This window comes from Callionymus lyra, chromosome 3 (genome assembly GCF_982586985.1).
Source record: "Callionymus lyra chromosome 3, fCalLyr1.hap1.1, whole genome shotgun sequence".
NCBI lineage: Eukaryota > Metazoa > Chordata > Actinopteri > Syngnathiformes > Callionymidae > Callionymus > Callionymus lyra.
In genome coordinates, this window is record NC_141820.1 from 7,447,916 (window position 1) to 7,470,671 (window position 22,756).

The window sequence follows — 22,756 nt, forward strand, 5'->3', positions numbered from 1 at the left end:
CCGCGCGCACGTGTGTGTTAAATAAGAAACAAAAGCTATAAAAAGATGGCGAAGCATACCTGATAGTCACCGTGGCAACAGTGTTCTACAGTAGAAAGCTGATTACATGTTGAAACTGAGTCGGTCCGAAGCTTTTTTTTTTGTTTGTTTTTTCTTTTTTTTTTTGCGCACGATGTGGAAAAAAGCATCATGGCGAGTAGGTCCAGTATTCTGCGACGAGCGTTACAGCACCAAACGTTTTTTAATCATTTGGCAAAAAATTCAAGCTTTAAGTGAAAGTCAAAAATGCTTTAGTTTAATCGACGATAAAGTGTTACTGTGACGCCGTGATTTGTATAAAGCTAGCGATAACAGCCCCCTCCCTTCCCTCCTCCCTCCCCCCCTTTAGCTTCTTTTCTTTTTTTTTACATTTTTCATCTACTTAAACCATTTGTTTTTAATCTTCTTTTAAGTATATTCAGTAGTTTGTGTTTCCTGCTCCATCTTGGTGTGCGGTCTGTTTGGCACAACATCACAGCTCTCTTAAATTAATCATAAATATAGCCGTGACTGTCACGATAAACAGATTTTTTTGGTTCCAAGATTTGTGCAGAAGAAAAAAAAAGGAAATAAAAAAGAATATATATCTATATATATATATGCGCTTCTAAAGAAGATCGCTGGAAAGCGTTGGCTCTTCTCTTCCGTCTATAAAGCACCAAGCGATTCGCTTTAGATTGAACAGAGAGCGTCGACATCAGCAGACGAACAAACAATGATAAGATAAGACCTTATTAAGCTCTTCATAAATTAAATAATTAACATCTCTCTTATAAGATTGGCCTACACACACACACACACACACCCCCCCGACAGGAAATACATCACCAAAAAACAAAACAAAAAAACCTGATTAATCGTCTTAATCATCGTTAAAAATCTTTCTCCGACGGCCCAGACTCGGACGCCTCTGAGTCGTAATAATAATAATAATAATAATAATTAAATCTGTACATCTTGGAGTCGCTAACTCTACCAAAGCTTTTCATTGACGTTAGATCTTTGTCGTAGTCGCAACAATTACCTTGAGGTTTTTATCGATAGCACTTTGGAGTTGATTGTTTACCAGCTTTTTTTTTTTTTGTCTTCAAACATATATTAAGTTTTTTTTTTTTTTTACTCAAGCTAGTTAATATTCTTTGTCGTCGTCCGGGGCAACACCAGCGTTGCCCTCGGCCCAATTTGATTGGTCGTTGTCGCCCTCCGCCTCCAGGTCCTCGGCGTCTTCGCCCTCAAAGTCTTCGTCTCGGGGGAAGTCCATGCCCTCCAGGCCCTCCTGAGTGGCCTGGTGGGAGTCGGCGCAGTCGGCGCACACGCCGTAGCGGCGGGAACCGTGGCGGATTCCCACGCTAGCAGCTAGCATGAAGATCTTCTTGCACACCATGCACTTATACTTTTTGTCCTTCTTGTGAACCTGCGGAGGCGACGGAGAAGAACGTGAGGCGACGAGTACTTGACGTTGAAACCCAAAAAAACACTCACAACACAGTCCATGACATTTGAGGCCGAACTTATTATAAACCAATGCTGCGTCTCAAATCTAATACTTCTCTTAGTATACTAGAAGTTAGTATGCATCAGGATAGTGTGCATACTAACTAGTACGCAAATTCTTAACAGATAGTAAGTAAGTAAGTAAGTAATTTTTATTTGTATAGCGCTTTTCAGAACTCTGCCGCTACACACTAACAGGAAATGACGCGACAGCTTCTTCTTCTACTACTATTTAACGATGGTTTCAACCAGCTGTAGGAACACTATCGCCACCTGCTGGCAGCACGTTTTGCAAGTTTGGAAAAGGAAATAAAGAAAAAATATGAGAATCTAAATATTCGCGAGATATTTAAGCTGGTATCAGCAGCGAAGACGTGTTTATCCTCCTACTGCTGCTGAAAATACACCTGTAAGTATATTAATATATATTTATACATATATATGATGTAACTTCCGTTTAAAACGTCACTAAGATGGAGCCGTTTAGGGTGGTTAGTGTCCATCGAACCATACTCAGTTTTATGGGCGTGTTAGTGACAATTTAGTGTGCATGGCGCTAAATTTCGCATTCTAAGAATTGAGACGCACTTACGCACTAAGAATACTAACTTTGAGTACGCAAGTATGCGATTTGAGACACAGCACAAGACATGAAAAACATTTTTTCCTTCCGGTATCTTCATACTTCGGTATTTGTTTTCACATTTTGGGGAAATAGTCCCTGGGATTGTTAACAAAAATACCAATACACTGATGTACTTATCAATATTTTTTACATTAATCTTTCGATATTCGACAAAATATTTGAGAAATAAATTCATAAAAATAAATGAATATATTTTCAAAACACATATTGTATTTTTTAACCATAATTCTTTGAGGGTTTATACTTCAATTGAGTGTGTATGAAATAAATATAATTAGATTTTTGTTTTTTTTTGACCAACGTGCAAATATTCACATAGTTCGTTCATTTTTTATGCTGCAATTGAAAATCCAGCCTCTAGATGTCAGCGGTCATTACGTCCTAACGCAGCTGAAGGAACAATGAAATCCTGTGGTCTCCTGGCCACGACTGAGGACGAGAGGATACAGTAACTCCAGCAGCTTTTAAAATTGATGTTTGGACATATTTTGGTTTTAAAGCAGAGTAGAAAAATCACAAGATTGGAATGAAATTCAGCGTGCCCTAAAAACCTTATGAAAAGTATGCATGTGTATCGAACTATAGCGATTGAAACATGAGATTATTGTGTTACTACAGCTCTAGTTGTCGCACAATAATTTTATAATATACTGTAACAGTATTTCAGTGAAAACAAGATGGCAGAAATGCCAGCAAAAGACTTCCAAAAGAAAAATTTAAACATTATATCTGAATTTTTTAGAAAGATACCATCTTGCATAAGTATAATAAAGTATTTGGCTTCATATGACATCCAAATATTACAGAAATGTACCCAAAGAACATAAATAAATAAATAAATAAAAAACATACTATTGCATTCTTAGAATATCATATTAATTATTTATTGATTAAGAAATTCTAGAAGCCTTAAATTTGTTACAATCATTGATAATATTAAGAAGTACTTAGCTTTGACAAAGTAAAACTAGTGTCTCTTATACTCAGTCATAAGTAGGGGTGTGTATTGTCAAGGATCTGTTAATACGCATTACACTACAGGGTAAAAATATGATATATAATGAAAGTGTAGTAACAAGGATATATGTGTACTATTGTCGAGTACTTGACTCTGATGTTGTGATAGTGTAGTAACAAGTATATATGTGTAGTATTGTCCAGTACTTGACTCTGTATTGTTATTTTCAGACCACATGACTCTTGACGAAGTCGTAACTGCTTTCATTTGTTTTCAAACCAAAATATATGTCCAAACATCAGCTTTTAAAAGCTGCTGGAGTCTCTGTATCCTCTCGTACTCGGTCATCGCCGGGATCTCGAGGGATTGCATTGTTCCTTCTGAGCCGCTCTAGTAGAAGAATTTCTCGTCTGGAAAAACGCTGTACAAATATAAATGACTTACTTTAGGCTACGGAGGAAAAAATTACTGCTGCCATCTAGTGGCCGGAAGACTAATTGCAATACAAACATGAATATTTGGACGTTAATAATAGTTGTTTTTTTAATCTAATCATTTTAATTTATACCCACTTTATTGAAATATAGAGCATAAAAGAATTATGCTAAGAATAAACTATAATTTCAAAGCTCCAAAAACATCAAATAAATTGTTGTAAAAGGAGAAACACAGTGCATTTGAATAAAGACAAACAATAGGTAAAATAACATCACAGTATATAGTGGGATTTGTCAACTTTCGACTTGTAAAGTCAGCAAAAATACTGACCAGAAAAGGAATTTTTGGAAAAGAAATTGTAAAAATTTGGTAGATAAATTTCTGCCATTGTATTAACATTGACGACGTGACGACACAACCAAAATCATGTTAAGATATCGTACGTGTTTAACCCATTTAACGTGTTAAATAACTAAGAACATAAACCGTTTGTCTTTTCTAAAGTCGTCCACGGAGGTGAACCGAGGCCAAGAGAAGCTGGTTCGCTCACAGACTCACCAGGGAATGTCTCTTGACGTGCTCGCGGCGGGTGAACAGTTTGCCGCAGATGTCGCAGCTGAAGGAGCGGACGCCCGAGTGGATGATCAGGTGCCTCTTGAGGGTGCGCCGGTGCTTGGCGATGTAGTTACAGTGCGGGCACTTGAGCTTGTTGAGGGCAAGGTGGGACGACTCGCCTGCGCAGAGAAAAGACTTTTGAATATCGTCAAGCATCACAGGAATCCACATCCTGTTGACGGCCAGTCGTGTGTGTGTGTGTGTGTGTGTGTGTGTGTGTGTGTGTGTGTGTGTGTGTGTGTGTGTGTGTGTGTGTGTGTGTGTGTGTGTGTGTGTGTGTGTGTGTGTGTGTGTGTGTGTGTGTGTGTGTGTGTGTGTGTGTGTGTGTGTGTGTGTGTGTGTGTGTGTGTGTGTGTGTGTGTGTGTGTGTGTGTGTGTGTGTGTGTGTGTGTGTGTGTGTGTGTGTGTGTGTGTGTGTGTGTGTGTGTGTGTGTGTGTGTGTGTGTGTGTGTGTGTGTGTGTGTGTGTGTGTGTGTGTGTGTGTGTGTGTGTGTGTGTGTGTGTGTGTGTGTGTGTGTGTGTGTGTGTGTGTGTGTGTGTGTGTGTGTGTGTGTGTGTGTGTGTGTGTGTGTGTGTGTGTGTGTGTGTGTGTGTGTGTGTGTGTGTGTGTGTGTGTGTGTGTGTGTGTGTGTGTGTGTGTGTGTGTGTGTGTGTGTGTGTGTGTGTGTGTGTGTGTGTGTGTGTGTGTGTGTGTGTGTGTGTGTGTGTGTGTGTGTGTGTGTGTGTGTGTGTGTGTGTGTGTGTGTGTGTGTGTGTGTGTGTGTGTGTGTGTGTGTGTGTGTGTGTGTGTGTGTGTGTGTGTGTGTGTGTGTGTGTGTGTGTGTGTGTGTGTGTGTGTGTGTGTGTGTGTGTGTGTGTGTGTGTGTGTGTGTGTGTGTGTGTGTGTGTGTGTGTGGTTACCGTCTAATAGATAATGACCCACAACCACGGAACTCTTGAGAACTTCCTCCATCGTCATCGCAACAAAAAAGACGACAGTTTTTGTTTCTATAATACAATGTAGCTACTGGAGTACAGCACTTTGAGTGAAACTATAGTATCCATCTATAGTCAACACTTCTATATCAATTTAATATAATTGCAACTAGGACTGGGTAATAAAATATAATTGTTAAATTACATTAAAATTAGGTTGAAGCTCACGATGGACGTAAAACACGACGTTGAAATAAGAATATAGTTCGTAGTATTTTCGGATCATCGCTCTCACTTTTTACTAACAAGAATCTCTATTTATTCTTTTATTATTACAATTGTTATACAAGACTCGAGTGTTTTGTTTTATTCAACATAAAAACGCCCCAGTTACACAAACAGTCAAATTGGATTTTTTTTTTTTTAAGGTAACGCATATCAACAGCCTGTAGAGGGCAGAGCATGCATGAAGTAGAACTGCTGTTTAAAATAATGTTGTTTTTTTTAAATTTGTAATACAGTTGAGCTCATTTTATCGTTCTGAATCCAAATTAATTGATTCGGGAACATTGTGAGTGAAATGGATTTTGTAAAATCTCAATGATGAGTGAACATAGCAACAGAATAAACATTGTGGCTCTGAAGGGAGTATTTGCACAAACAGGAGGAAGAACAAATAGAATAACGTTAATAATAATAGCATAGTTTGCAGAAGCTCGACACTGTAACAACTTCTTAACTTTTAAAACTATATTCTGGACCAGCCCTGAACAAAGTCTGGCTCTTTGATGTGTATTTATGATCAAACCGATCATAAACCCAAACATGTTTGTAACTGCAAAGAAAAGAGGAAGTCGTTGAACTTTGGTTTCCTTCAGGCCAGAAGAGAAATAACTATGGATTCGTCTTAAATAATATATTTCCTGGAAAATCATAATTATTGGAGAGAGTATTATGCATTTGGACAGCAAATAAATTCTTTAAAATTGTTTTTAATTTGACTTTTTTTTGGGTGGTGTTTCTGTCTGATGGTGTCGGTGTTGTTGAGAGCCGGTCAATGTCTCCCTATTTTTGTTTATTGTTCAATTATCGTTTTTTTCCTACACTATATGTATATAAAGTCTTTTTTATTTGTTTTTTTAATGACCTTTTGAAGTTCTTGGTTTATAGGACTTATTTTCCTTTCAAATTCATACTATCGACTTCATATCATGCTTTCATACTTTGTGTGTTCTGATTTTATGATAAAGTACTAAAATACATATAGAATGAAACAATATTCAATCATTCTTATAGTGTAATAACTGTTATTTTGAGAACATTTCTAATATTAATAGTAAAACAGAAAGTTAAAACTAAAATATAGGTTTTTTTTATGTGTTAATGCGTCAAAGTAACAGGTCCGCGGATGGATTTAAAAACATCTCCCAACAGTGCTGGTCGTCAGAGCTGCTCATAATGTGAGGTAACCAGGCTTTTGTTTGAGAAGGGAGGTTCACAACAGCAGCGTCGTCAGGGCAGGTTACTAAGGGGGGTGTGGGGGGGCATGACGGGGGAGGAGGCGTTGATGAGAAGCAGGTCACCTTTGCACTTCTGTGGATCCACCACACGGAGGCTAGTTACGACTAAATCCTGCTTTTGCTTCGCCTGCATGAAGGCGACATAAAACCCTGGATGGGTTCCATAGTATCTTGTTATTTAAGAAGTCACGTTAGAAACTACTGTGAAACACATTTTATGTGTATATGTGCATGTTCTTCTTTAAAATGGATGCTTTTTCTGTATATTAAGGGTTATTTTATGTAAATACAAGTAGTATATTATTATTAAATTGTAGTAAAGAGAAATCATGTACGTGACATCATGGATAAACAAAGGAAAATATCCTAATATTTCACTTTATAGATAACATTCAACATTGAGTTTTCTTTTAGTTAGTAATCTTATTAATATGAAATACATACAATACATACATATACTGTATATACATGCAAGTTTAATGTTGTTTTGCTGTGAATTCCTCTGAATTTCCATTTTGTTGGACGAATAAAAGTGTAGTAAATGAAAATCAAAAAATAAATATATTAGTGAATACATTTTTGACGTGTACTTTGATCCGTCCGTCCCATCATTTGGTCGCCACGAAAGTTCATGCATAGATACATGTTTTATTAAGAAATACAGTCCACGTATCGCAATAAAATAAAACTTAATTATAAAATATAGAAAATAAGAAAAGATAAATGATAGAAAAATGCACTTAAGTAAACTATAATAATTAAAAACATAAATAATATAATACTTTTGACAGGAGTAAAATAAATAAACAATCTATTTTTTTAAATAAATAGTCAAACAGCAGTTTGCTTCTTTTTTGTGTTTTTCTCTTTTTAAAAAAATAAAATGATTGATTTGTGACATAATATATGTTTTACTCCCATGTATGTCAATAAAAGCGTCAAAATAAATGCATGCACAACAATATTGTTTGTTTATTTGTGATAACCTTATGGTTGAAAGAATAAATGATAACGTTAGCAACAGATGAATCAGAGCATTAGGAACCACCGGGTCAGTTAAAGTTTGACAGATTTAGATATCATTGAAAGACAACTTGTAATATTGTCTCAAACCACCTTCTAGAAGTGTTTCCAACATTGAAGGACATCTTACCATTCTCCCAGGACTCGCCCTGCTGCAAGTCTTGGATGAAGCTACACTGGATCTGATTGGCCAGTTCTGGGGAGAAGGGGGGAGGAGGGAGGGGAGGTGGGAGGAGAGAGGGAGAGAGAGATGAGAGGTGGTTGAGCCTGGGGGTGCAAAACTCCTCACAACGCCCTGTGTACACAACTAACCCGCTAACAATGGTGGTTTCAGTTAACAGCGCATGCAAACGCACACAAGCCGTGTGATAAGGGAAGGCAGTGTCGCCTCCTCACCCCCCCCCCCCCCCGCGACACTGGTGTGTGGGTGCGACTCCGGCAGGCGGAGGAGTTAATCGGACCAGAACACAGTCGGGCTCTCACACCAGCTCGGCTTACACTCGGCTTTTGTAAGCACTTGTGTGTGCGAGTGTGTGTGAGCACCTGTGTGTGTGTCGTTCTTGTAGCATCGCGAGCCTGGAGTCCTGGCGAGTCACGCCCCTGCATGTGTGCCCGCTCTCCCTCCGTCAATATTGGGAGTAGCGAGCGGCATGACGGGGGAATTGTCGAGGACGGATCCATCCCATTGTGGGTCTTGTGTTAGCGTACAGGTGGGTCGCACACCGATCTCACCTGGTGTGTACACAACTAACCAGTGAAACTCGTGTATTGATTCTGGGGGGTACCTGGCTGACCTCCACCCGACTTTTTGTTTTCACGGCATGTGGCTCGTTGGCTTCACAGTGGAGAGTAAAAAAACGACTGCTCCACAGAGAAATACGTAATGGGTACTGTGCTTCAACATAATATTATGGGGTGTGTGTATAAGGACAGCAAAATGGCACCTGTTAAGAGACATACTTAGGAAGTCACGTCAAGGCTATAATCCGGAGGTGCCTTATGGTATAAAGATACGGTATCTGGTTTTATCAAGATCACAAGCTTTGGTAGGAATCTGAGAGACGATGAAATTAAAAAAGGTTCAACGTCTACATTCACCTCCTTTAACTACAACTTTATTATTTGCATGATCAGCAAAACTGCAACTGAAGGATGATTTTTTAATACGAAAATGCTTTTTTTTTTTCTGAACTCAAAGACGTGACGAACCCAGTAAAGGTTCAAATAAAAATAAACTACAGGCTTCCAGTAAAGAAAACTGGAGCCACACTTGTGGACATTAATCCAGATTAATAAAAGATTTCTTGAGTGATGCCAAAAAATCATGAGAATTTAAAAGTAAAACTAATTTCATTCCATCAGTTCCTTGCACTCGTGACAAACTAAAATATACTGTATATACCAGCTTTATCGTTCATGATGAATTTGCTATTTTTTTGCTCTTCAATGAATTGTAGATTTTGAATACAAGACTGAAACTAATGTACAGTTAAATGTATCATTGACATGCTTTTGTTTGAGCCTGTGTCAGGCATGTTTTGTTTTGTTTGCGTTTTTATTTTGCGTTTTAGTTCTGTTTTTATCTTTTCTGTTAATTATAGAAGTATGTATCTTTACAGCTCTTCTTTTTTAATGAATATATACGTTTGAGTGTGTATGTGGATACGTATACTTTTATTTTTACAGCTGCAAAAATTATTTTCCTTCTTCTGATGGACATTTTCTTCTTTCATAATTTATTTTCTGTGTATCATAACATTTACACTGTTGAGCTGCACTGGTTGATTTATGCGAAAAATCAATAAACAAATATCATATTGAAAAATGAGAGACTAGTGCCATTCTTTCAAATTATTTTAAGTATTTTTTTCCAAGAATTGTTTTTATTATTTCCATTAACTATTGAGCAACATTTACTGAGGCATAGCAAACCACTGACAAAATAGAATGAAAAAACAATAATATTAATAATAAATGTCAGTAATATATTAATTTTAAGGCCCTCATCTTGTTCTGCTAATCTATTCTTTATTTTGACGAATCATCCTCTCACCACGTTTACACACACTTAGCATGAAATGCCAACAAAAACATTCAGTACGTGGTTTCATTCGGGGTTGAAAATGACACTAGTTGTCTAAGGTAAGCCGGTAAGACGTCCCTCTTTAGATGCAGATTTAAGTCTGGATAAAAAGAAGTGTGCGAGTTATCGCAGGCAATTAAAGACACAAAGCAACTGTGCTTTCTTTCCATTTGTGGCATGACCACACAGATCAATCTGGAGCGAAATGGGAGTCAAACAAGTGACATCACAGGGTAAAACTAGGGCAGCCCGTGTTGGTGGATGACTTTGCATACTCAAGAAGAATGCATGCAAACCAGCACTAATGCTTTAAGAAGGCTGCCCAGTTAGTGCGGAACTGTAGCCGAAGGCAAGACGACTCCTTGTCGGGACGCCGGTGTGTTAGAGCGAGCTCTTAAACCGTCAACCCTCTGCTTTCATGGCTCACGCAGGGTTTTCCTTTTTAAGCCAACTATTCACTAAAGCAGAAGTAACATTTTAGACATCATGTGACACACAGAACCCAGAGCGAGTCACAACAAATAAGCAGTGTTTGTGACAACCCGGGCCCGTCCAGCCAGACTGCGGGTAAGAGTCGTGGTCGGTAAACAGTCACTCGGTGAAAACATGGGCTCATCGCTCGTCGGGAAACGCTTTCAAGACGGACAACAAGAGAATGAAAAGACGCTTCTCACTGATGCCACTCGGAGGAGGAGGAGGGTTGTTGTTGGTCTGCCGTGACTGGGTTCAGAACCCACTCGAGTTATCAGGTTTTGGTTCCGTTTCAAACTACAATCGTGTCGTTTAATAGAGAAATATCATGTTTATCCAAGAATATATCTGTTGATAAATAATCTATACCAGTTAAATGCATTGTTTTTTTCTGTATTTGATCATTCATCACTTGTTTTAAGTGCTCAGGACACAATTTTTAAAAATGATAAACAAGCCTTCAACAGCGTCTAGAATGATCGTCACATCATCGGTGTTTGGCATCAGGGAAGCGGTAGAAAACACGATGGTCTCAGCACATTTAGTATGAAACAAGGTTTTGTTTTGTACAATTCCTTAGACTTGACGAGTGTCGGGCGGATTCTGTGGCCGTCGGATGTGATACCGCAAGTTCTGAAGTGAACAAACCGTACCAAGTGGACATTGTGCCTCGACAGTCCGACTCTCGAGGCACAATGACGGATTGTGACCCCGGACTCAGAACCAAAAGTGTCCTTTTTTTTTGCGGAGTGGAAAATAGAAATAATGCAAATCCCTCTGAGGACACACACCAATCGATTAACAAAACAAAACAGAAGCTCTTTTCACTGGTAAACGTAGCTTCATATCCGGTGAACGAACACGTCCCCCGGTGAAGAGTCTCGCCTATTTGACCCCACGGATAAAGTGTGGGGTCAATAAAGTTGTTCTTATACAAGTGGAATAAAATGCATAAAAGCGCAGCAGACGAAAATGCCCAATTTTAAACACCGAAAAGGCAAAAATCAGACAGCATCGATGTGGCTATTAATATAGATTAACAATGCACTTTTGGATCATAGAAAATGTGAAAATCATGAAAAAGTAATTTCACATTTTACTCAGTTCCTTATACTGGTTTTGGTAAATTCAACATTTGCAAGTCAGATTATTTTCCTTCTTCTTTCATAATTATTATAATTGTTTAGCCCCAACATGCTTTATTTAAATATAGGGAGGATCAAAGATACACAAGTTAGGAAAAAGGGCCACGAGCTAGTTTGTAAACATCCACTAATAGCAATAAGAGACGCCAATTTACGGACTATTACGTGGCGCGAAAAATCACTTCGCACATGCTTTTACGGAGCCTATGAGGAGTCGGCGGCACTAAGAGCTTTCAGGCACATTTAGGGAGGCCTGAGGGAAGAAATGTTTCCACCGCTTTCTTCATTATCTTGCATTAGGGGGAGTTTTTTTTCGCTGAAATACTAAATGCTGTTTTCTCCCTCCTGATCCACAGATACAATTTGAGCCCCACAGCACTCCCCCTCCCCACACACACACACACACACACACACACACACACACACACCACTCCACTTAATATGTGATATCATTATGGAGCGCCATGCTTAATGTGACCGACAGAAGGACAGGGCTGAGGCATGGAGGGGAGATTAATAAGAGCGACGAGGAGATGGAGGCGTGGATGGGATAAAGGCACATAGAGGGGGAGTTACTGGGAAATATCAGAAGAAGACAAGAACTTGGGAGTCCAGAAAAATGTAATGACTAGCATGGGAAGCCACTTAAATGAACAATGGAGCCATAGACCGCCTTTGACCGGCCTTTTTTTTTTTTTCTTCCCGGCAAATTCATCTGGTTTCATCGGAAAATTAAAGCGTTCACCAGGAATGAGCCTGTAGTAGTACACAGTACTACCAAGTCAACGTACGACCCTTGATTCATCATCTTAAACCTAGAAGGACGCGAGTGATAGATGGGTCACAAGGAATATAAACTTGATCCTTTAAAGTATTTAACTTATCTAAGACATTCCTCGTCAACATTTCCTTGGATGTTCTAAATATATTAAACACAATGTTGCTTTCTTTTTTTACAGATACATTATTAAGATGGAAGAAGGAATCAGGCAAAGACAAAAACATACCGGCATTTTCAGAGAGAGACGAGAAGTCTTCCCTGGGATACGCGGCCGACGGCTGGACGAACATGCCCTCGTCGAAGCCCTCTTCGGGCTCCGGTGGAAAGTTGTAGACGAAGCGTCGTGTCGTGGTCTGTTTTTTCCTCCTGCCGCTGCCGGCTGCTGCGTCTGGTGCCTCTTGCTTCACCGCCGCCGGCGCCGCCGCCGCTCTACCGATGGGCGGCTCGTTCCAGACGAATACCTGCGTCTGTGCGCTCGCCGCCCTGGATTCATTGGTCTCTATGGAATCGCAGGAGTTGTCGTTTTGGTTGGCCCAGTTGAGCGAGGCCCCGGGGGTCCCCAGGGCACAGCCCTCGCCCCCCAGAGTTACCTCCACATCATTCGTCTCCTCCTTGACCCTGCTGCCTTCATCTCCTTCCTCCATGGCTTCCTTTCCCTGGTTGTGGCTGGCTTTGATGGACAGCTTTGACAGAATGCTCGTCGCCCAGAAGTTGCTGGGCTTCCTCTCGACCCCCCGCGGCCCCTCCTTGGCCACGGTTTGCCTCTTGTTGTAGTCCACCACCACCGAGTCGGGGGCCTCTTGCTTGATGCTGATATTGAGCGCGTCCTTGATGAAGGCTCGGCACGTGTGCACCACCTCCGTCATCTGGAGGTAGCTGGCGACGGACATCACCTCGATGGCGTTTTGGCTCGTGAGCAGCAGGTTCCCGGAGTAGAGAAAGTCGAGGATCACCGAGAAACCCTGAACGGCGGCGACGTCGAGGTGCGTGACCGTGGCCTGGTCCTGGCTCTCATTCTTGGTCAGACAGTAGAGGGTTTTGAAGTAGCGGCTGCCCGCCACCAGGATGTTCTTGTGGGCCCGAAACATCTGGCCCGAGACGACGATGTTGACGTCGCAGAGGATGCCGCTCTTGCGCTGCTTGTCCAACTCTTGGAGGAGCTGGTAGCAGTAGGAGTTCTCGTTGGGCTTGTTGCGGTAGTCTTCCTCCGACGAGTTCGTCGACGGGCTGGGATTGTCTGTGGGTCGCAGCATCTCCTTTTGAAGAGAAAGAAGCACGCCATTGTTACCAACACACCTTCAATAGACTTTGCCACATAATGAAAGATACAGAGATTGAAATAAGAAAAGGTTTAAAAATACCTAAAAAGCCGTTTGTTTGTAAAGTAGATTATTATCACCGTCTAGTTGAATTGCTGGGATCTGTTTTTCTCCACTATAGTCTCACTTCAACTGTAAAGTGTCTTGAGATAACTTTGTTAGGATAAGACACTTAATAAAATTGAATTAAATAAAGGTTTAAAAATTGCATTATAATTAATTATATTTCCATTATTCCCTTAACAATAACTAATAATGTGTAACTTTTACGATTGATTATTTTTGGAAAAAATAATTAAAAGTGCTTTAATAACCAATATAATCAGTACAATAATAATAATAATAATAATAATCTCTATTTATATAGCGCCTTTCTAGACCAGGGTCACAATGTAAAATTATATTCCGTATTTTCTGGATTATAAAGCGCACCAGAATATCGGGCTACTTAAGGGTGGGTTTGTAGTATTGTTTAAAGTTTCTGACTACAATACCTCAGAGTATTACTTTGAATTGCTCTACGGAGATAAATAAATGATCCATCCAACCATGGAGCATTACGGAGTAATTCCACAGAGGCAACTAGTTGTAGTACCATGAATACAACAGACTTTGTGCATGTAATGCCTTTATCAAATGTAAATAAATATATATTTAAAAAAAACTAACTGTGGGCAATTTTTCAATCAAAGAAAACAAAGTACATTTGGGAATTTCACACACCCCGAAGACACAAACTAGGTCAAAAAATGACAAGATAAACAAAACTGAGCCCACCAATTGTGAGGGTTTCAGACACACCTGTCCTCGGGGTGAAACAGGTTAAACAGGATTTATTGGGAGACGCAAGATACAAATCAGGTGGAAAACCCTGGCCATGGTACGTAAAAGAAAAGCCTTAGATGTAGTATGATGTGATGATCCAACTCCTTACTATCAGTTTGTTAAAGGTACAACATCTGTATGTTATGCAAAAGCTCGTAAATGTATCACAACACACGTAACAACACATTTACTACCATTACATTTGTGTTCAGAAGTTAAGAAGACAGTTTCTTTCACAGGACATCGAGCCGTTGAGCCAGATTACCAAAATAATTTGCCCTTGGAAGAGCAGATTAACTGCAAAATAAGGTGCACGAAGATTTGTAAATGTATTTGTGGGTTTTTCATGTAGCGTCGCTGAATCGTGCATCTCAATATTGCAGAGAGGATGACCTAATCCAAAATAATTCACATGGCTAGAGCCCTGCATTTCTGTCCCCACCCACAATCGCTTATGCACACACAGAAATCAAACTGCCCACACACACACACACACACACAGCTGGGGTTTCAGCTCGAGTAATTCAGATTAAATCCATTTCTCTGAGGTCCCCACCCAACCCCCACCCTGCAGCTCTCATCCAGGGCAGCCCGGGCGGGCACACAGGCCAGTATAGGGGGGCTTAACATCCTCTGCCACAGCTGGAGAGAGAGAGGAGGGATGGAATGAAATAAGAGTGTGGGAGTGATGGTGAAGAGGAGGGGTGATGGGAGTTCAAACGTGTTTATCTGTTGAGACACACAACATGGTCACAAAAAAAAAGTAATGGCCGGGTGAAATTTTTAACTGAGCGGTGTTAGATTGTGCAAGAAAAATACAAGACCCGAGAGGACACCCTACACTTCACCCACCTATTCACAATGTGACTTTTAATCATAAAATGCCGTAGGTTTCATATGAAGAGTCAAGCAACAGAGGAAGCAAAAAGAAAAGTGTTGGATTAAAAAATATACACAATGTTATTACGATCATTATTGCATAATGACTGCTCAGAGATCGATCGTAAAAGCAAAGGCCGTTTGCGATCATTCAAATCCACTCCACACAAGTCTGAAAACGTGAGTGAAAAAGTGGAGCATCGAGGGAAGCGAAGCTACTCGTCCAAGAGACCGAGTTGGGTCACCCCATTTTATCTTTCATAAAAGCCAAAGTCCTCCCCGAGGCTCATTGTCCACTCTGTGCGCGTCTTTATGAAAAGGCAGTGCAACCACTCTCTCCTTACACTGCATCTCCCACTCAGCTGCCATGGAAATAGCTTCTAGGGTGCACACGGGTGACATGAAGGGGACGGGGAGAGGAATTCAACTAGGATACATACACATCAAAGGATGTGAAGGAGCCTGGTCATGTGAAGCTCGGTGCATTTCTGGAATAAACGAGTGCGTTTGTGGCGGCAAAAAAATAAGGGGGTGAAACAAGAAATCACCCTTTAGTCCTTTTCAATACGGTATATTAACAAGTTGTTTATTTATACACCGCGACCAGAGGAGACCTGTTGACACATCTCCGGCCTCATCTGCAGCAGCATCCTTTGGCCAGATGTGCCACGTGTGAGCTGGCGACTGGAAGAAGGCGCAGACGAACCCTGCACACCAGATGCTGAAGGCGAAGCTAGCAGGAGTAAAGGCAGCCAGGAAGGATAGGAAATGTACGGACAACACGGCAACATTTGCCAGTTGTGACGTGGCGATGGTTTGCAACTTTCCCCAAGTCGACACCGAGAGAAGCTACGGTGCGAAAACACGAGGGAACCAAAATGTTTTCGACCACAATGGGCTTAGGGGGGTGAAAGAAAAACGATCAACCATTATCGTGGAAACATTCCCTTGATTTTACCCTGTGAAGTACCAACTTATATCCCCCCTTTTGAATTCAGAAGGCTGGCGTTAAACATGCAACAACATGCTTACTATGCTACGACATTTTTCCTACAATTAAATTCCTTAAAAGGAACCCAGTTGTTCCCTTAGTTGTTCCTACGGTATCGCAATCTATCCCATCCTGTTATGTCATTGGCGTTCAGGACCAGTTTAAATATTTTAAAAATGTACATACATACGTCAAAGAAAAGTAATCTTATTAAATACCATAACAAGCGGCTGTTGGGTCACAAACAGTGCTTTACAAATTACTGGACCTGTTGTTTACCTTCCAACTCATTTAACCAGCCTTTACTTCACCGGTGACCAGCCCCTCCCCGAGGACGCGACTGCCAGACTTTACTAGATCTCAATTGCCCGGGTCCTTGTCAGATCACCCCCCACCTTACTGGACGAGTCAGTCCCCTGATACCAGAACAATACCGCTGTGTGCGTTTGGCCCAAGGTGTGGGAGGCTCCTCCGAGTGTCTCCCGGCCATCTAACAATGCCCCGACAGAGGAGAGGGTGACCGAAGGGGGGAGAAAAATTAGTGGAAAGTAGAGTCACAATTTCAACATGCCTCCGGGATGAGCCCACTTCATTCCACTGAGTTTGCACCCCCAAAATATTTACGACAATATACAAGAGCGCAGTCGTGGATGGGATGGGTTTTGGGTAGAGCTGACATTAGCCAGTTTTTAAAAATATATTATGTTTTTCTATTTACAGGAGGTAACTATTGAGTCTTTTCCAGATATTCCTCAAAAAGTGTCCCGTCAACAGTGCATTTCTTCTATGTGCCACTTAAAAAAAAGGAAGAGCTTGTTGAAAGTTGAAAAGGGAATTTTGTTTACTGGTAAAAAAAATTAGGCGCAGATTTTTACTACAAATGTAAATTCAGTAGAGGGAATAATAGAATCATTTGAGCGGCACAAGTAGGTCAAATGGAGTTTTATTTTAGTAAAAGGCCTCTTAAAGCGTGGTTGAGGGGATCGTTTCATTCACAGGGGTTGACAGATCCACTGCCTCTACATATGGATATGAAAAGAGATGAATAGCTTTAGCTTTTCTTAAAAAAATGATACACAATAAAATGACCTATGAGGACACAATGCCGTTAGAAAATAAAAACCTATTGTACGACATTGTAGCTCAGTGATAGTCAAATATATCATGAACCCACTTTTTTGTGTTAGCCCCACCAAGCTAGCAGTAGTTTCATATTAACATCCGACTAAGAAAATTAAAGGCATAAGAAAACATAGATTGTCGATTCATTGCAACACAATGTCGTCAACAAAACACCAGAACTACCTAAAAAAAATGCTTAAGGTGATTAGCTAAAAAGCTTCTGAAACACAACCACACAATGCCAGAAAACATACCTGTCAAATTAGTAGCGTTCTCCAAATTGTGTTAAGGTTGAACGCCCGGTTAACTGGAGCAGCACCGATGGCCCAAAAACGAAAGAATAAACCTTTTAATATTAAAGGTCGACTAATTTGGGCGAAGGCGAATAATGGATATTAACACGAAGGTTTGAAATGATTTAACAAAGACCCAGATAATCCTTGAAAGACGGAGGGTACAGAGAACGCAAAGGGACGCGTCCAACAACACGACACATTTCATAGCCAACAAAAACTAGAAAGACTGAAAACAAAGAAAACAACCAAAGTCATGAATTTTTTTTTTGTTATATCATGATCACGTCGAGTGAGGTTGATTTTGAAAGTCATTCTTTTTCTTCAGTCCAACATTTAAATTAACCTCATTCTCACAAACATAACCATTATATGAAAGTGAAATGAGTCTGAATTGCTTGAAGCAGTATGAGCTTTGTTTACATAACAATGACTAAACCCTCCCGTGCTCTTGTTCGTTTTCCACGTACACCCCATTTTCTTTGAATCGGGTCAAAGTGGACCAGGCCGAGTACAGGAGCGGTGCACACGTCGTTCACCTTGACCCGGAGGCAACACAAGAAATACCACAAACGCATTTGTTTTAACGGCCACCGGGTCGCAGTGACCCAGAGGCAACACAACAGTTAATAATTGCCCAGAAAGTCCTTTTCACGATAAAAAAGGAAAATCAGGAATTTTAATTGAATAAAGATTTGTTCACTCGACGTAAAAAGAACCCTTTTTTTTTTGAGACGAAGGCTAAAAGTGACCAGTAAGCCCACGGTATTACCAAGACTACAATCAAAGGCTGCAATGAAAGTTCAAACGACGACCACATCTTACGAGGCACGACCTCGACGGCGACAGAAAATGGGTGTTTTGAGGCTAATCAAATTAGCTTCGACAAATGCAGCGGGAGCCTGACTAACATCAGGAATGGGTGACTGCGACAACAAGGCTCAGGCTTCCAGGACCACGGGCTCAGGGTCCAAGTCGGTGGAGTCGACGCACGAGGATAAACGGGTAAAATAGAGGAACAATTCCTTCGTGGAGCGCCAGATGGAACGCTATCTGTCAAGCTCCATCACGCTGGAGGAAATGGCCTGGATAACCTCCTCGCTCAGTGTCTGGGGTCCTTGTTGCTAGGGAAAAGCCACACCAAGCCCCTAATCCACTCCTACTGCTCTCCTTACCAATTAGGGATGTGTACAAGTTAGTGGATCACTTTAAGTCATTCTGATTAGTGACTGCGTGTACAAAGGAAGGAACTAAATGTAGTCGTCCAATCCTCTTCGCTCACAAATTAGAATCAAACAGCAGCCTGTTCTTAATTCCAGCGACAAGAGTTTTCTTCAACTACTCTTGTGTACTATAGGAATATTCAAGGTAATTGGAGGGATATTCAATTAAAAAAAAAAAAATGATCTCAATGCATTGTTTATATGATGTTACCGCTTTAGATTCAATAAATATATGAATGTGAATTAGTCCATCCTCAATGATTTTATTGATATTGAAAAATATTCCCTAATATTTAGATTTTACAAAAGACAACAATTGTTCTTTGTCTATAGAGCCGGAGGTTTGAGTACGATGAGGTTTGTAATGATATAATAATGTAATTACAGAACATTTTTATGTAATTGAAGGAATTTGTCGAAGGATAAACGAATTATAGGAGATAATAGCAGGACAATAAATGAGTCATAAAACAGTTAAAAGGTAAAGAAAGAAAAGAACAAAGTCAAAAACTTGACTTTTTTTTCCTACATTCAAACAATAAGAATGTTATCTAGGTGCTCAAGAAACACAATTCAAAAGTAAACCTTTTCTCTTTCTTTACTTTATGGTTTTAAAAGAGATAATTGTACCATAATGGATTAGAAAAAAACGTTCCATTACAAAATATCACCAAGTCCTTGAGTATTAAAGGCAAGAAACGACAGCTTTTACTCGTCATCAGACGCACTTTCATCCACTTCTTCAGGACAGAGACGACAACAGGATTCAGTGACGCTGTGTCATCTTCCAACTCCCACCTAGTCCACTCACCCAAGGCCTATTCAGATGCCTTTTTTGTATGGGCCGGTCTTGCCGTCAGGCTCCGGGGCCACAAGATTTACTTTCCTCCTCTTGTCCGGCGAGGCAATTGACACTATCTATGGATTTTGGGGGGTCATTCTAGCACAATGCCTCTAATTTAGCTCCCCCCAAAGGGAGGAGGGAGTGGTGGAGGAAGAAATGCGCCAGAGGTCACTTGGGAGAGGCAGCAGGACGGTATGAGAGGCCGGAGATGAGAGGAGGGGGGGGTGGGTACGGGTGCGGTTCCCCAAAGGGCTGCCGGGGGGTCGGGACCTCTCAGTCGTGTGACCTCGAAGTCATCAAGACCTCTTCCTTTAAAGTGACGTTTCACAATTAAGATTTTTCTACTCACACACGTCGACCCGGGGGTTCATTTTCAGATTAATCCACGTCTTTTTTGGAGTTACGGGCAGAAACGTGTGTACAAAAACTACATACGTGTCAAAATATTCACTCGCAAATACTCTCCGTAACGTCCGTCTTGTAATGAAGCTCCGACATGAGAAATTGTTCACAAAAAACATACAAATAAGTCGATATTTTAAGATGGTGTGTAGGTCCTGGTCCATCACTTCACCTCGCAAGATTCACCCCGGGAAGCTGGGATCATAAAAAAATACTGACTTATTAGAAAACATGTCTCATGTCTTGATTTACATAGTAATACTATGGAGGTATTTGGATGATCTTTATATGGACGTACATTTTTGTCTATAACTCCAAAAAAGACACCGATTATTGTGACATGAAGGTGAGCAGATATTAGGGGAAGTTATGAAGTACAGATAAAGAGTGATATTATGAAGTATTCTTTTAGAAACGAGGCTTCATGTACTTGTTTAATATCATTGATTTCACTGTTATTCGCTCACGGATGGAGCTGCAGGTGTCAAGACCAGCGTTATTTGACAGGTATTTCTAAACGTCATCGTTTCCCCTTTTTTTAAGTAAAACCTTTTTTTTTTATTTGAATCAGTTTCCTCTTCTTTTCTTCTACCCTCCACCTAAGAGAGGTGCCGGGGGGGGTTTCCACTGCGGTGCCTGGATAAGTACCCACAGGCGGCTAAGCTAGCTAGCTTAGCAGCTAGCACAAGCTAATTAGTCGAGATTAGAAGCTGTTTTTATGACACTTTTTCCCGGACAAAGTGTGTTTTTTAACCGAGTTCGGTTCGATACATAGGCCGTTCTCGAGGCTCCGGCTCGGGAGACACGGGTTCTGGAAGCCGCGGTCGCGGGAGGGAGGTGCGGGGTTTGTTGTGTTACCTGTTTGGTGGGGTCGTTCCTGCCGTGCTCGGCGGACAGGTGATGTCTCAGCAGCAGGGCCCGCTTGTAGCTGCGGCTGCCCTTCGCCAGCTCGTCGCTCCGGCTCCGGCACCACGAGCACGACATGAGTCCGGTCTCCTGGCAGAACCGGAGCCACGGGAACTCCTGGAGCCAGGACGCGTGGAAGAACGAGTGTTTCTGGAGCAGCGTCTGCGGTCGCATCTCTACCCCCGACTTCCTGGACTCGCCCTCCGCCGCCACCACCACCGGACCGCTCCCCGACTCCTGGTCCTCGACACCCGCCGCCGCCCAGCGACCCCCGTCCGCCGAGCCGTCCTCTCCTCCCTCGGCTCGAGCGACGCCGTTCCTCCCGGCTGCCCATCGTCCCCCTTCCGGGTCCTCTTCCTCCTCCGCGCTGTCGCTGACAGATCCGTCCACCGTCTTCTGCGATGGTCCCTTCGCCCCCATATCCGCGTCCTCGTCCTGCTGGTTCCCCCCGTTCAGATGTCTCTCCTGACAGGCCGGGGCCTCCCAGCTGTTGCCCCCGCTGCTGGAGCCCGTCGTCAGCCCGGACGATCCACCTCCTCGGAACGCCAGAGACCTGCGGTTTCGCTCACCGGACATTTTTTTTTCCTTCTTTCGTTTCTGTGTTTTTTTTTTTGTTGTATCTTTTAAAAAAGAAAAGAAATAAAAAGGTAGTTTCCTCCCGGTGGTCGTGGCCCGTCGTCGCGCGGCGGCCCTCCCGGTGCGAGTGTGTCGGTTATGCGGAAATAAATAAGGGTTTTGGAGTCATAATGTTTCAGGGTTCTCGCTGCGTCCGCGCAGGCCCCGCAGAGGTCGAATGGCAACGACTTTCTTCCCCACAATGCACCTCGACTGGCGTAAGGGGGGGCTGTTGAGGGAGGGGGCAGTTTTTTTTTTTTTTTTAAAGGAAGATGGGGGTTCTTCTTATCAGCAAGTTTTTATTAACTTATATAACGAGTCAAAGGTGTTTTATCTTCAGGCAGAGAAGGACTATTTTCTTGATCCCATTGACAGCTACATATGTTTGGATGGAACTTCACTATTTTACACTTATTTATACTAAACATAAACAATCAATATATCAACAATCATATCTGATATTGATCATAATAAAACAATATATTGAATATTATTTGCTAAGACTAAAATATACTTAATATAAACACATACATTTATGTTTTTAATACATATTTATTATCATACTTGATTAAAATATTCGTAAACAATACAAAAAGTACTAATAACAAAATACAAGTACCCCTTGTGTAATTATAGCATTATTACATATTATTTTTGCCAATTTACATCTCGGTTTTATTTAGAAATAGAAACACATATAAAATGATCTTGTCATATATATACTTGTTTAAAGTACGAACAACATTATAGTGATGGTATTACTTCGTCATTACACGATCCAATCCTAGTTCGAATAAGAAAACATAATTAGTGACGTGTACTAAACAAACACAAGACATCATTGGTCACTTTTATATCCAGCAGGGGTCGTTCTTGCAGAGAGGGAGGGAGAGAGAGAGAGAGAGAGAGAGAGAGAGAGAGAGAGAGAGAGAGAGAGAGAGCGAGAGAGAGGGGGATAGAGGGACAGAGAGAGAGAGAGAAGGAGAGAGAGAGAGAGGGAGAGAGAGAGAGAGAGAGAGAGAGAAGGCATTGATGGGTATCTTGTTACAGTGTTGTCAAATTAACAAGCTTTTCCTGGAGCGTGTGAACAAGCACAACACTCGCACTGGGTTTTAAATACAATTACGTCAAGAGTTGTGAGGAAAAAGATAAATATAGATAGATATTTACAGATATATCAAATTATATTTATTTGTATCACGTCAAGGG

General features: G+C 41.2%; 1 protein-coding gene across 2 annotated transcripts; it reads right to left on the bottom strand.

Annotated features, from left to right (window-relative positions):
- Positions 1-429: 429 nt before the first annotated feature.
- Positions 430-22,030, bottom strand: zbtb10 (zinc finger and BTB domain containing 10). Of its 2 annotated transcripts, XM_087786295.1 has the most exons (5): positions 20,885-22,027; positions 12,355-13,384; positions 7,779-7,844; positions 4,134-4,309; positions 430-1,453 (listed from the first exon to the last, which is right to left on the bottom strand). In XM_087786295.1, the coding sequence occupies exons 1-5, from the start codon at positions 21,506-21,508 to the stop codon at positions 1,169-1,171; spliced, it is 2,181 nt and encodes a 726-aa protein (XP_087642421.1). In that variant the 5' UTR covers positions 21,509-22,027; the 3' UTR covers positions 430-1,168. The 2 variants fall into 2 exon arrangements, with proteins under 2 accessions (XP_087642421.1, XP_087642422.1); XM_087786296.1 differs by lacking the exon at positions 7,779-7,844 and having other exon boundaries at positions 20,885-22,030.
- Between the last annotated feature and the right edge of the window lie 726 nt (positions 22,031-22,756).

Bases quoted from the DNA above. Each gene is read 5' to 3' on its own strand.
- zbtb10 (XM_087786295.1), bottom strand. From the start codon at position 21,508: ATGTCCGGTGAGCGAAACCGCAGGTCTCTGGCGTTCCGAGGAGGTGGA. The intron at 4,310-7,778 runs GTAAGATGTCCT...TTCTCTGCGCAG, and splicing joins GGGCGAGTCCTGGGAGAATG to GCGAGTCGTCCCACCTTGCC. The intron at 1,454-4,133 runs GTGAGTCTGTGA...TCGCCTCCGCAG, and splicing joins ACGTCAAGAGACATTCCCTG to GTTCACAAGAAGGACAAAAA.